This window comes from Nannobrachium achirus, assembly GCF_963921795.1.
Source record: "Nannobrachium achirus genome assembly, chromosome: 11".
Lineage (NCBI taxonomy): Eukaryota > Metazoa > Chordata > Actinopteri > Myctophiformes > Myctophidae > Nannobrachium > Nannobrachium achirus.
The window spans coordinates 51,528,328-51,543,166 of NC_137820.1; the positions used below are offsets into that span (position 1 = coordinate 51,528,328).

The following is a 14,839-nucleotide window of genomic DNA, read 5'->3' on the forward strand; positions in this document are numbered from 1 at the left end:
AGTTCTCAAACTTTAAAATGTCAAGGTCCCCACTTATATAGGCCAATTGAAATGTTGCCTATAATAACATGCCCAAAATAGGGACACCATGTGGTTAAGTTAGTCTGTGTGGGGTTTATAAATATTTGAAGGAGCTATAGTCAACTTTTTCTTGAAAAACGGACGCTATAAAAAAAGATTATGCTTCATATATGTGTTTCTATTCAAAAATGACCACAAAAAGCATAAAAATAATGATAAAATAATCATTTTGGCCATTGTCAGACCAACTTTGTTTATATCCTTTATCAATCCATATAAAATAATAGAAGAGGGATATAAACAAAGTCAGTCTGACAATGGCCAAAATGATTATTTTGTCATTATTGTACTTTTTATATAAAATATTTTCGAAACATTATTTTTATTTTAGCGTCCGTTTTTCAACAACAAGTTGACTATAGCTCCTTTAACCAAATTAAAGTATTGTGACTAAATAAGTATATTGTTTCTTTTTTCCATTTCCTGAAAAGTAAAGGTTTTCGGACATACAAGGCTTCTATCTGCCTGACAGCAACAAAATGTAAAAGGTTGCGTAAACCCTGGAATCAGGTGAAGCACTGATAATGCATTACAATGGTCAAAATGGCATCTTTGGGAAAATCAATCACCATGAGTTGCTAGAGCTTAAAATTCAGTTATTTGCCATCACAGTATATTAATAACCTGTGTTGAGTTTCAAATTAAAAATATAATCAGAGTATGGGCCGTTAATGCGAGTATATGATGAACCTCTGTCTTTGTCCCGCTCTCTCACCCTGGCTCCCTCCTCCCAAATTAGCCCTTTACCATTTCTGCCCCTTTCTTATGCTGAAATGATATTGACTGATAGAGGGCTCTCTGCTACCACCTAGAGGCCGCACCATGAACTGTTCTCAAAACTTCTTTACTGTTAAATGGTTGTAATGTACAGCAAAACAGGAGGGGAAATAAAGGTAATAGGGAAGGAGAGTGGGAGAGAAGGGGGCAGTGGAAGGCAAAAAGTAGTGCAGGGGTCTTCAATATTTTCAGGCCAAGGACCCCTTAGTTGAGAGAGATGAAGCAGGGACCCCCACAACCTTTTCAGAGATTCCATATAGTTTCATTGTTTGACAGCACTATCCTCAGTATATTGTGGATTCATGTACATTTCAGATAGCCTATTTAACCAGTTGAACCGTCAATACTTAATTAACTTGACCTTTCACTCTGTACTTAATCTGCTCTTTTCCCCCTCTACATCAAACCTCTTTGCCGAAAATAGCCCATCTACAAGCTCACAACGCCTCGTAGATCAGCTATTTTTGGCCAAAGTTCTTGGAATATTGACGCTAGGGTTCAAGTGGTTGATATACAAAAAGGTTTCTATCACACAAAGATTTGGAGGACCCCCTGTAGTAACCCTGAGTCCCGGACCCCCTGTTGAAGACCCCTGAAGTAGTGAATACAGAGACACAGAGATGTGGGTAAGAAAGAATCTGCAAGTTGGATTTGACCCAAACAAGATGAGCCTCCAGCTCTCTCCTCGCTCTACTGAAGAGAAGACACTGTGCGTTCCAACCGAAAAATACTCACATTGTGCCCTTAAGTAAAGGTACCAATAACACAATGAAGAAAAACTCTGTTACAAATAAAGGTTTGTTATTCAACATTTACTTGAGTAAAAGTATTCGCATTAAAATATACTTTAAGTACTGAATGTAAAAGTACTCATTTAGCAGAAGGTCCCATTTCACAAGTTTCCAAATGAATGAAAAGCCTTTGAAAATAGCAGATCTACAAGCTCACATTGTGTCACTTTGCGAGCTTGTAGATCGTCTGTTTCAAATAGCCTAACTTAAGTATGCACAGGGCTGAAGTTGTTAATGTATGTGTCTCGTAACTAAAGTAGTCAAATAATTGCAGTGGAGTAAAAGTACAATATTTGTCTCTGAGATGTAGTAGAGTAGAAGCAAAAGTATTGACATTTGGAAATACTCGAGTAAAGTAAAAATACCTCAAAATTGTACTTAAGTACATGTACTTGAGTACATACATGTACTTAGTTACGTTACAGCACTGGTTCCAACCTAAGCAAGATGGCAACTGTGAACCCAGATGGAACACTCGACAGCACAGTGGCACATGGCCTGTTTCAGCCCTATACTTACCTCATTTGGAAGGTTGAGGAGAGGAACAAGCGCTAATGAACTTCAAATACAGTCAGCTTTGAGGGTATATTTTTAAACACAGCAGATGCACGGTAAACAGCTCTTTTCCATGGCAAGTTGCTCAAGGTTAAATTTAACAGACATATCCAAAAGGCTTGTTTACTGTGATACAGTAAGTGGTTCAAAAGCTATTGCTGAACAAATGGCAAATGACTATAAAAGGTCCTTGTCAACATATCTGCTTGTAATGTTTGAGAAACACCCACATAATGTTCTTCAGTTCCAATTACATTTTAAGGAAATAATAACAGGTGAAGTGTGTGATCAACAGGCACGCAGTCCTTCTTCTCACTGTTCATCAGCTACAGAGAGAAAAATAACCATAAAATCTTATGGCAAAAACCTTACCACCGTAGCAGTGACTGGAGCGTACAGTATGTCATTTACTAGCTTACTGTGCTAGTAAAAAAATGGTACACAATGACTTTAAGGCAAAAGGCTGTCCAACACTTTTTACACTTTTAAAGACGTTTTGAGGTGTGACCTTTTAGTGTCACCTTGACCGTGTGACATAAATACTCAGAGAACAGGTGTCACAACAGACCACTATGCCTCCACAATCCTCTTCGTCCTCGTCTCTCTGTTTACTCACTCCTTCCTCCGATTCTTTCTCACTGAGTCTCTGCCCGTCCTCCCCCTCTCGACTTACTCTCACCTCCTCTTCCTCACTGAGTCTCTTTCGCTCCACCAGTTCTTCTTCAGTGACTGTGAATTCCCCTCCGCAGCGACAGGTGTATGAATAGACTGCGTCCTCTGAGGGACAACACAGAAAAACAGCTTTATCTTTCACCCTGAAGCAGTCCTTCTCAAACCTTTTCATGTCAATGACCCCTAACCCTCATCAGAAAATATTTTATCTATATAATATCTAGCTTGGCTAGATAGGAAGCCATAAGAACCCTGACAAGCACTTGGAATTGTAGGTATTACATTTAATGTGACTCGGTTCCGCAGATAAATATTGTGAAAATAGCAGATTTACAGGCGTTGTGCGCATGTAGATCGGCTATTTTCACAATGTTCGCCTCTTGCTTACTTTAATATTTGACAGTTTGGCCAGTCCTGTCGAATATTCGAATACTTTGAGGTCAAATAATTCGAATACTAAAAATCACTATTCGTGAATGCCCTAAAATATATATATTAGGGCTGGGACTTTAACTGATTAATTGATTAATTACAGAAAATTAACGCGATTAAAAAAATTAAAGCATTTTAATCGCACTTAGTTTTTGCACCACAGAACCTTCAGTTTCGGGCATACCGATCATAGCGATGCACCAACCAAGAAGAGACAACAAACGCAAAGGGAGAAGTAGCCAATCAGAGCGCTTTGCTTGTCCCAGTGGATGCGAGAAAAAAAAACTCACTCGTTGATTTCCTCGTACAACAAAATGTGTTTTACTTGAAAAAAATGCTTCTCAGGTCAAATATCCATGTGCGATTAAAATGCGATTAATTGCGATTAATTAATCACAGAGCCTGTAATTAATTAGATAAAAATGTTAGATCGCATCCCAGCCCTAATATATATATATATATATACAGTGTATATATATATATATATATATATATATATATATATATATATATTAAATGATTTAAAAAAAAGCTGCTTACATTTGGCTACACTGCCTTTTGAACAAAATAGTTTACTGGACTATAAATATATGACAGCAATAATACAGTGTATGCATGTGATCATTGATCAAAGGCTGAAATGTTTAAGTTTTGTTTACAGCACAGATGAGTGATTTACATTTGGCTACACTGCCAACAAAAGACTATTGATATTGCTCTGTAGTTAAAATACAAATTGCTGTAATGCGATGCAGTGTATGTTATTACTTTGTTATGGTCTGAAGGTAAAGTATGACAGTAGACGCAGTCATCCGTAAAGTATTTTCATATTTTGGCAAATAATGGCACCCTTTGAACAAAGTCTGGACGCTGTACTGTAAATCATGAAAAGGGCTATACAGTACAGTAGCCATGAAAAGTTACACTTTACTGACTGCAACAATTAGGAAAGTGCTGGTGATTTGATAGACCTCAAGATCAATCGTTTGAAGACTCGATCTCTCTCTCTCCTTCTCTATCTCTTTTCAGTCATCAGTAGAAATTAAATGTAGGGATTTTACGGTATAGTCACTTATGAGACATGCCTTTGCATCACATTCACAATATTTAAAACATTTCAGAAATGACAGTAACGATATACACGTATGTACCTTCGTCCCAGGTCATGTCCTCCAGATAGATTGCAGAATCCACTGGCCAATCCTGTTTCAGCTCCTTGGCTAGAGAAACACAAATTAAGGGCCTCTTAGTAGCTGATATTCTTGCCTAGTGCTGAACTATGGGAAATGGATTGTCTTGCAGAAATCACAGTTGGATATAGAAGCCATGATCAAGTGAACCTTGGGAAAAGGTAAAACAATGATGCCCTCCTTTTAGGTGGGGCTGGCAGGTGGGAGAGGAAAAAGAAATAGAAAAAGGAAATCATAAAAGAATGATATGATGTACATTAAAATACAATTTAAATTCATGTGATTATTCTAGTCATTTAACCACTTTCAACCCTGCAATGCATCCATATTTTGGGCATGTTTTTTGATCATTTTTTAAATTGTATGAAAACTAGCGATTTAGAAGGCATTTGTAGACACATTCCACACATGTTAACGATTCCCCCCCATGAGGTGGCGCGGCACTGTTATCACGTTACCTGGCGTATTAACTGGTTACCATGGTAACCGGCCGTAGCCCCCGCGCTCCCGCAGCCAGGAGTGAGCGAGAGGACTCAATTTCCCATGATGCCTCGTGGAAATACTACATCCGGCGACTTCCGGTGCCCATTGAATTTTATTCATCCTAGCTGCAGAAACTTGGATATACAGTATGTCGCCTTCTTTTCCCATATCGCGCGTTTGGTCAAAACTGACTGTTTTTTATGGAACTATAACTTACACAGTACACACAGATCATCACGGTTGCATGTTTTCTTCTCCGCGTGAAAGAAAATACTTTCGGCGGTCGTGAATCGGAACCCTTGTGCACACAATGTGCAGGCACTGCCGAAAATCTGTTTATTTAATACAATAGGAAAAAGCCTTCGCCGTTAATCTACTGTACACTAGTTATGGCAAAATTAAATTCAAAGTTGATCTTTCTCATCAAGTCATTTTAGGAAAAGGGGGCTTTCAGCCAGAGGCTATTTGGGGTCCTTGGTATGGAAAGGTTTAAGGATCCGTGCGCTAACAGTTTGTGCCCTGGTCTGTGCTGGTGTGGATCAGTGGTAGCAATCTGCATAGACCAACTGGACAGCAGCCAAGTCATAATGACTGGACCATCATCACATACAGCAGACAACCTGTGCATATTGATTTATTTATGTACGCATCTTAATAACCATTAGTCCTACAGAGGTTTGTAACCATAGTGCTAACAGCAGGTTCTGGCCGGAAGCCACCCGGCCATTAAAACATCATGCTTGTTAACTGTCTGTTAACAACAGTCTGTTCTGGTAGAAACCAAGAGGATAAAAAGAGAGGGTTGGAAAAGCAAGGTTGCTTGTGAACACATGGTCTGCCTTAAAAAAGGTGCAAAATCTTATGTATATCTTATGTTATTGTTAGATGTGATGGATGGACATAATAGTCAGATAGAGAAGTAATGGATGCTCACAATTCATTTATTTCTTTACATTTTAAGCATGAGGAAAGAATTGCAGTTTCACAGTTGCATAATGAAAACGAGTTTCATTGTTAATTAGTGTTAAACTTCATTAACTACTAGTGTTCAACTTTGCTCATAACAATTAGCAATTCACAGTGCAAATCTTTAATTAGTAAGAAAAATAATGAAAACGAGTGTTAAAAGGGTAATAATTAGGGAGGTGCTGGGAGGGACCCCCGAGGGAGCCCACACATCCCAATATGTTGTTGGAATGAAGCTCAACTCAGGTGACAGTATGTGAGAAAGATAACCAAAAGTACTGTAGTTGTAGTAGACAATGTAGTACGAGCAGAAAAAGAGATGTTTTTGTGACAACCAAATTCCCTCAGCCTCCCCTCATCAATGTCACATCTTTAAAAGTAAAATATACAACAACTGATTATCTAAACCAGCCCGCCTCTTGAAAAGGGTCCAGTTCCAAGTAGCAAAACGTGGGTAGCGATAAAGACTGTGGTCATGTAGAGGAGCTACACCTCATGGTTGATAAAGGCTTTAGGCCAGTGTTTCTCAAATAAGGGTACGTGTACCCCTAGAGGTACGTAGAGGTGCAACAGGGGTACTTGAGAGAATATGGAAAATGTAAAAAAAGAGTGTACTGTTATGTTATTGATAAAACATTGTCAAATGTATGTGAAAATGCTGCTCTATGTGAAAATGTACTAGCACAACCGTAACTGAATAGAAAGAAATATGCTACTTTATTTTCAACATATTGACACCAAAACTGGACTTTTGATGATAGTATTTTCTAATCAAAATGTTCTTGTCAATTAGAGGGGGTACTTGGATTCAGCAATCAGAAAAAGGGGATACTGAAGGCCAAAAGTTTTGAGAACCACGGCTTTAGGCTGTTAGTAGAATTAATGAGAGCTAAATCAATTGATCCCTAAAATCCATTAGTTCAATTAACTGTTGCACACCTAGTTTCATCCTTGGACAACTTTTGTTCCATAAGCCGAAAAACAGGTCAACTTCATTTGGGGTATGCTACCAGCTTACGTTGTCCAGACCCAAGTACACTTCTTTCACAGAACACGGACGTGCATATAGAGCCAAGAGTTTAGTTACAAGTTTAGTTACATACTCTATCAAACTGTCCTACTCTATCAAACTGTCCTTTTGTTTATGCGGGTCAGATTATTGAGGTAGAATTAATAGGTTCTAATGAGTGAGTCTATGTATAGCTCTGAAGGCTGCGTGAGTTGACTATGAGATTGACAGGTGGTTAATCAGAGGGAGACACGCGAAACAGAACCAAGTGACAACGATGAAACATTCTGCTGGGTGAACACACACCTTTACATACACACACACACACAGCTTTACACACACTCACTTTTTCTCTCACACTTTCTCCACAAACACAAACATGCACGCACGCACACAATCACACGCTTATACACTCACCCCCCCACAAGCACACACACACACGCACACACACACACACACAGCAGCTATCATTATTTTATGCTTTAACTATTGAAAAATAGCAGATATACAAGCTCACAGCGCGGCACCGAGTGCCGCGCTGCGAGCTCGTAGATCTGCTATTTTTGAAAAGTCGTGAACATTAGAATCTTGACCCGATTCTATAAGTGTCTTTTGAATCCTTCTAATTCTAGGCCTAAATGGGTTAATAAGGATGCCAGGATTAATGTGGTTAATCTACCCACACATTTCTTGTACCCTACTTTCTCACCCACTTTCTCAACACCCTCTCCTCTCTCTCACATGTACACACCTCATGCCCTCTTCACGGTGCCAGCGATATTCCTGTTGCTCCCGTCCACTCCCAAATATCAGCAGGTCAAAGTCTTCACACAAACTTGTCTCTGGTCAACTCTGTTCTGTTCAGCCCTGAGTTTTCATACAGAGTTAGTTCCCCTCAATAAGATTATGTATTTACTGCATCACTTCTGACCAAAAAAAGTGAACGATAAGGGAACATGAAAGACGAGGAAAAGCAGAGATGTTATATGTAATGTATCAACGATCTACGTCATTGTGTGCGTGAGAGAGAGACATTCTGGCGGTTGAGAACGGCATTCATTCGGCTTGTTCGCATCTTTGCATTCACTTTAAAGTGCTGCATCGCCTCCTTGTTCGTCTCCCAAGTAAAGCTTGCTTACACTTCATTGTTGCATGCCGAAAATAGCTGATCTGCAAGCTCAAAACGCGTCGCATCCACGACACATTGTGAGCTTGCAGATCAGCCATTTCCACGCCGAAACTTACAGGATGTGTGACATTTGCCTTCTCCATAAAAGCTTATCAGCTTTATGACAAGAAGGAAGCAACTCGGCAGCATTTCACATTGCAAAGGGGTGCAGGAAGAGTGGGAACCTAAACAATGTGGGCACCTCAAGGTTAAATTGGATGAAATAATTGCCGTCTGTGGTTATATGGGATGTGTCAATATTTTTGACAAATAATATCTCACAGCAACGTATAAACATTAAAATAAATACATAAATTAGTTCCTTTTAGGAACCATGAACTTCATTTCAAAATGTTGAATTATGAACTATGAACTGAACTAGTCCATTAGTGAACTGAACTTTGAACTAGTTCGAAATAGCAGAGATGACTGCAGAACCTAATGTCAATGAAAGGTTAAGTACACAAATCAAACTCAGTAACAGTCTAAAACTGTAGGCAGCTATGGTAGATAGAAATGATTGGTAAATTAGAATAAACAACACGCTCGGACGTGTTCATTCAAAAGCTAAAGTCCTACCTCTCCTCTGCAGGTCGTATTGTGTCCTGGCGGTGTGGTCACTGAGGACCTTCCAGGCTGCATCTGCTGCCAGAAACTTCCTCAGGCCACACTCTGCTTCTGAAGAACTCACACCACTCAGACGATCTGGATGGTACTACACACACACACACACACGCACGCACGCACGCACGCGCACACGCACGCACAAGCACACGCACACACACACACACACACTCTATTAAGATATGATTATCAGCTATATGTCATAAACTTAAAGGACACACCGATAATTCGGATACAGACGATCTTTCAAAATTAGGCTATTGTGCACGCGCCCATGTGCACACGCCCATGAGCACTACCTCGCCCTTTAGGGTGAGGTCGCTTCTCGCCTTAGGGCGTCTTACGGGTATATTGAGGGCAGTAAGATATTTAGAATCCTTCATTGAATTATGCAATATATTTGAGCTCAGAGTCAACATATTCACTCCCTTTATTCCTTCCAGTGGTTTACACAAGCAAACTTCTTTTCTTTGCCTTTTTGTATGCAACTCCATGTGTGCTGTAATGGACACCAGCAGAGTCCATGAAAAGGCAAAGGGCTCAACGTGAGCTTGCAACTACACAGGGACCCCTGCAAAGTGGGATGATTATTGAACTTGATAAGTACCATCTTGTGATCGACTGGCAGACACATTCACCTTGCAATCGACTGGCAGACACAAGGCAATCGACTGGTCGATCACAAAACACTGGTTGGCCACCAAAGCCCATATTTTACCCAATACATGTTGTTTTGTGTCTGTGACAGACTGTTAGCGATTAGGCTAGTGGCTACTGCAGTATAATTAGCCTAACCTTTGCCCACCATCAACACACACACACAGAAGCACACACACTTGGCCCGTGTATCTATCTCTCTGTGTTGGTCTCCCTTTCTGTTAAATGGACCAGAAGGAGCAAATTACCCAGAAAATCCTGTCAGCAAGGGCTGCTGGGACATGACCACTCTGTGTGTGTGTGTGTGTGTGTGTGTGTGTGTGTGTGTGTGTGTGTGTGTGTGTGTGTGTGTGTGTGTGTGTGTGCGCGTGTGCACGTGTGTACGTGTGTACGTGTGCGTGCGTGCGTGCGTGCGTGCGTGCGTCTGTCAGAAAGAGTGAGTGATGAGAGACACGACAGAAAGCCAAGATAAGACAAGACAAAACAGACAGACAGACAGACAGACAGGTACAGGAAGACAGACAGATGATAGTCAAAGACAGACAGACAGACAGACAGACAGACAGACAGACAGACAGATATACCGAAAGAGGTAGAGAGATGCTAAGCTTAACATGCATACCATGCATGTAAAACAAACACCTGAAATCAAGAGACAGAACAATACAATACACCATTTCTAAAAAAAAAAGCCCCCTAAAAGCTGAATTATATTTATCAAGAGCCTGATTGAAGAAGCAATATATACATGTTCAGAGTAATGATAATGGACTGGGATGGTAGTTTAATCCAGATAACAGTGACCACTTTCAAATCTACCGATTAAGAATTTAATCCCCCCAAACAGGAGAGAATAAGTGGTTATGAATTCAGGGCCCCAAATATCTGAGAATTCCGATATTTGAATGTTCAGCAGGTACAGTAAGTATTCAAATAATATTTGTTATGAAATTATAACTTTGTTTCAATATTCAGATGCTTCACTTTTTATTTTATCACTGCAAAGTCACATATGGAAGTGGAACAGTATATGCTAAGGACAGAAGCTCATATCCACTTTCAATCCACTCAGTTAATTTGCTGATGGCAGCTTGTGGGTGTTTTGGCTAGTGTTGTGTTGGAGTAAACGTCCGGGGGAGTCATCCCCTTTGAATAAATGGACATAGTGATTTATAATGAAATACTACAAGTATGCACAAATAAATCTGCTTCATAAGAGCACCGTTGGTGTAGCCAAGAGATTCACAGAAAACATATTTTGAAGGGTTAGTTCCACCCTGCCTATGACTATGACTCATGTTAAAGTACAACTCTAGACTAAATAACATATACAGTAGGCTAATTTTATAACTTATATCAACCCTAACCCAATGTTTTCAGGCCAGGGACCCCTTAGCTGAGAGAGAGATGAAGCAGGGACCCCGACTACATATTATATAAAAATTTGCTGCAGATAAAAAGAAAATCGTAGATTTCTAATTCTGGGTTCAAACCTGGATGGTTCGAGCGGCGCTATTACATACAAAGTCAATGCAAAGACGAGATGGCGCGTGACCGGGCACGGCGTGAACGATCCGAACGGGGCGGCGTGAATGGACGCCTCGTTCGCACCGCCCCACTTTGAAAAATCCAACTGAAGCGACCTTCGCTTCCCCCTGACTCCACCCATCGCATCCTGACAGCCAATCAGCATTGATGTTGTCCAGAGACACGGACATGATTTTGGTGTTTGGAGTTGGGAATCCCTTTTTTCCGGGTGTTTCGCCTTGATTTCAACGGGACATGATTTTTTACCAACGCGGACCTGCGCTACCAAAGTGAAGCGATAGACACGACTAGATCGGACTAAATAGCTTCAGGTTTGGACGCACCTTTAGACAGCTTAGACTTGTTTGACAGCACTGTCATGTTGGAGTAATGTGTATTTCCAGACATTTAAGCACTTGAACCGTCAAAGTCTGCTCTTCTTTTCCCTCTACAAACCTCTTTGCCAAAAATAGCCGATCTACAAGCTTACACCGCTGCGCAGCGCGAGGCGTTGTAAGCTTGTAGATCTGCTATTTTTGGCTAATGTTCCACTCAGAATAGGAATGCTAGGGTTCAAAGGGTTAATGTAAAAAACATCATCCTATCACACAAAGATTTGGAGGACCCACTGTAGTAACTCTGAGGACCCCCTAGGGGTCCGGAGCCCCTGTTGAAGACCCCTGACTTATATTGTTTCCCCTGCCGATCCCATGAATCTGTTATTAGTTGTCATTACACACACATCCATGCCTTGGTTGTCCCACACAAGCTGCCGTAGTCTGCTAAACAGATGTTATGTTATGCTGTTATATGTTTTGCCAAGTCCCAGAAAAGACAAGCTGTGATTGGCCAGTAGAGTCACTTTGATTGGCAGTTGTGCTGAACACTCACCCCAAAACATGGAGGCTTGTGAGGGACAACCAAGGCATGGGTGGTGTGTGAAAAATCACTTTTGACCGCAACAAATAGTGTAAGTAGCAATACGCTTATGGGATCCGCTCTATGCTATGAGGGCTAATGGGGTCTGCTGGGAAAACTGGATTACAGGGGCAATTCTGCTAAATAGACCCCCATGGCAAGTCATTTGGGATCAAGAGGAAAATGAGCCTATATGTTGTTTAGTCTGGAGTGCTTCTATTGGTAATCGCTATCATTTTGAGTGACCTGCCAGCACACATCTGGTGTGTGCCTGTCACAGGTGTGTGACTGGCACCAGAGCATAGTTTGTGTATGCTCCATGCAGCAACACTGCCCCCATGAAGATGCCACGTTGCTTTCTTTAGGATACGCCCGTGCAATAGGGTAAGTGGAAGCTGGTGTTCCTTTACACAGAGTGGCAGCAATATTTGGTGTCAGCCCTGGTACCAGTTCAAAACTAAGGACCAAGTTGTTGAAGTCAAAGACAGACCACGAAGTGGCCGTCCCAGGAAGACAACACCCCAAGAAGCCCGGTTTGTCACCCTTGCCACACTGAAGAACCGTAGGCTTTCCAGAGATTTACAGGCAAGATTTGCATAATGGTACCACAGACAGATCCTTGTCAAAGTTGAAGGACCCATGCTCAGGTGCCAGTCACAGGTGTGTGCTCAGGGGTGTCACAAGGGGGGGAAAGTGGGACAGAGTCCAGGGCCCAAGGTGGAGGGGCCTTAATTATTTAGCTATTGAAAAATAGCAGATATACAAGCTCACAGTGCCGCACTGCGAGATCTGCTATTTTTTAAAAGTCGTGAAAATTTGTGCAAATCTTTGTATATATATATATATATATATATATATATATATGTATTTTTTAATTTGCTTCTGAGGGGTACGTGGAACTAAATATTTTGAGATGGGAACTTTGGGAAGCATAGGTTTTTAAAAAAACCTTAGAAGGATTTGAAATATTCAAAGACTTGCACAAATCTTCATGATTTTTCAAAAATAGCAGATATACAAGCTCGCAGCGCTGTAAGCTTGTATATCTGCTATTTCTCAATAGTTAAAGCACAAAATAATGCATTCTAAATGGGTTAAACCCCCTCCCCTATGAAGAACATTCATGGGGGGCCCACAGTGAATCCTTGTACCCAGGGCCCAGAATTTGGTGCGACAACCCTGTGTGTGCCGGTAGGTCGCTCAAATGAGAGTGTATACCAACAGAAGCACACATCGTTGTAAAGGTGACTACTGACTAATAAACCATACCAATGATATCAAATACAATACCAACTATTATCATTGAAGGGGAGAAGTATTGACTGAAATTAACATTATTACCATTATTGAGGAATTCAGTTTTTCATCGTAAAAAGGGTTAGGCCTAACAAAAAAAAACTTTGGTTTCCGGTTGGCGACCGACCCTATTAAATATGTGCGACCCAGATGATTTTATTGGCATTTGGAGTGAAAAAAATAAATAAAGTCAAAATCCGACCGAGTCGATCAAAAACGTCTTACAAAAAATATATTTGGTGCGACCACATTCGCGAAGTCAACAACAACACTGACTGGCAGCGGTAGCCATGCTAGCAACGTTAGCAGCCCAGCCACCAGTACAGCTGAGAATTGTATAGCCACAGAGAGACGTGAGTTGGAGACGAAACATTTATGACAGCGTGGGATTCATCTGAAAGACTGTACGGCAACAGCGCTTGAGTGAATGCGGACTCCCGTGCGACACTGCATGTCTGCAAGTACGACTGCGTCCGTCTCTCTCGCTCGCTCGTCGAGTTGTGTTCTTTTGTCAAATCTAAGCTGGAAAATCTAACACTTCCTGTAGCCGATCTCTTCAGAATAAGTTATGTTGCGCTAGCAGCAATAAGACTTCCAGATTTCTTATTACAATAAGACTTCCAGACGGTGGTCGACTTCTTAATCTCTTCAGAATAAGAGTATCCTAAAAAATTGAAATATGATTTCATTTGCATGATTCATTAAAACTGTAAATTAAACATTAAAAATTAAATTTAAAAAATATGTTTTAAATGATTCATTAAACTGTAAATTAAACATAAAAAAATTATAATAATAATAATAAAAAAAAAAAAAACTACCTACCCATCCTTCCCATGAGGAAATAAAATAAAATTCCTTGCTACCCATCATGCCCACAAAAAAATAAAAATAAAAAATAAAATAAAATAAATTCCCTACCTACTCAGCCCTAAAATGACAGCCAACCGGAAACCAACGGTTTTTTTTTGTTAGGCCTTAGGCTTTATTTTCTCTATTGTAGTACATTTCTAGTCATGTGATTTACATGTAAGAAAGAGGCAATGAGGGAAAAATACAGAGAAATAAAGAGGCAGAAAGAGAAATACAGATACAGATAAAAGTATGAATTTGTTTATAAACAGCACCCTGGCGGTTGCGTTATTATTAGAGACGGTATGATGTGTATAGTTACCAATAAGGCCATTTGCTGATATTTGTGTTTCAGTTGTTGTAGGGAGTCCGATGGGCTGGCTCCTAGTATGCCATACAGGTCTTTTTCAGAAGATTCCCCCGACATACCTGCTGAGAAATTATATTTGATTCCATTTTACTAGGGTGAAATAAGATGGGTAGGGGTAATTCATTGAAAAAAAGTGCTCAAGAGATCCGTCTGTTTGAATTAAAGATGAGTGGACAACACCACTGTGACCCACTCTGTTCCGTACAGTATAAACATATGGATGATCTACAGAACTTAAGCTTGACTTTAGTTTTTAGTTGTTTTACTAAGTTGTTTTCTCCAACATGCTCTTCTCAGAGAATGAGGAGTGTCTAGAATGTAACTCATGTCCTCCACTCTCATGACTGACATAGCATGAGGACAGACACATACAGAACATAATTATGTTGATAATGATATCTGTACTTTTACATTAGACTTAGATGGATACAGGTCCAGTGGGCACCTAAACTTTGTAGGCACCTCAATGTT

At 40.4% G+C, this 14,839-nt stretch overlaps 1 protein-coding gene across 1 annotated transcript; it reads right to left on the reverse strand.

Annotated features, from left to right (window-relative positions):
• Positions 1-2,074: 2,074 nt before the first annotated feature.
• Positions 2,075-14,426, reverse strand: dnajc24 (DnaJ (Hsp40) homolog, subfamily C, member 24). Its single transcript, XM_080736708.1, has 4 exons — positions 14,321-14,426; positions 8,704-8,839; positions 4,460-4,528; positions 2,075-2,981 (listed from the first exon to the last, which is right to left on the reverse strand). Exons 1-4 carry the CDS (start codon positions 14,423-14,425, stop codon positions 2,722-2,724), a joined length of 570 nt encoding a protein of 189 aa, XP_080592834.1. The 5' UTR covers position 14,426; the 3' UTR covers positions 2,075-2,721.
• Positions 14,427-14,839: the final 413 nt, after the last annotated feature.

Coding starts and splice junctions, on each gene's coding strand:
- dnajc24 (XM_080736708.1), bottom strand. CDS start 14,425: ATGTCGGGGGAATCTTCTGAAAAAGACCTGTATGGCATACTAGGAGCC. Junction 8,840..14,320: donor ATCAGCAAATGGCCTTATTG/GTAACTATACAC, acceptor GTGTGTGTGTAG/TACCATCCAGATCGTCTGAG. Junction 4,529..8,703: donor ATACGACCTGCAGAGGAGAG/GTAGGACTTTAG, acceptor GTGTTTCTCTAG/CCAAGGAGCTGAAACAGGAT.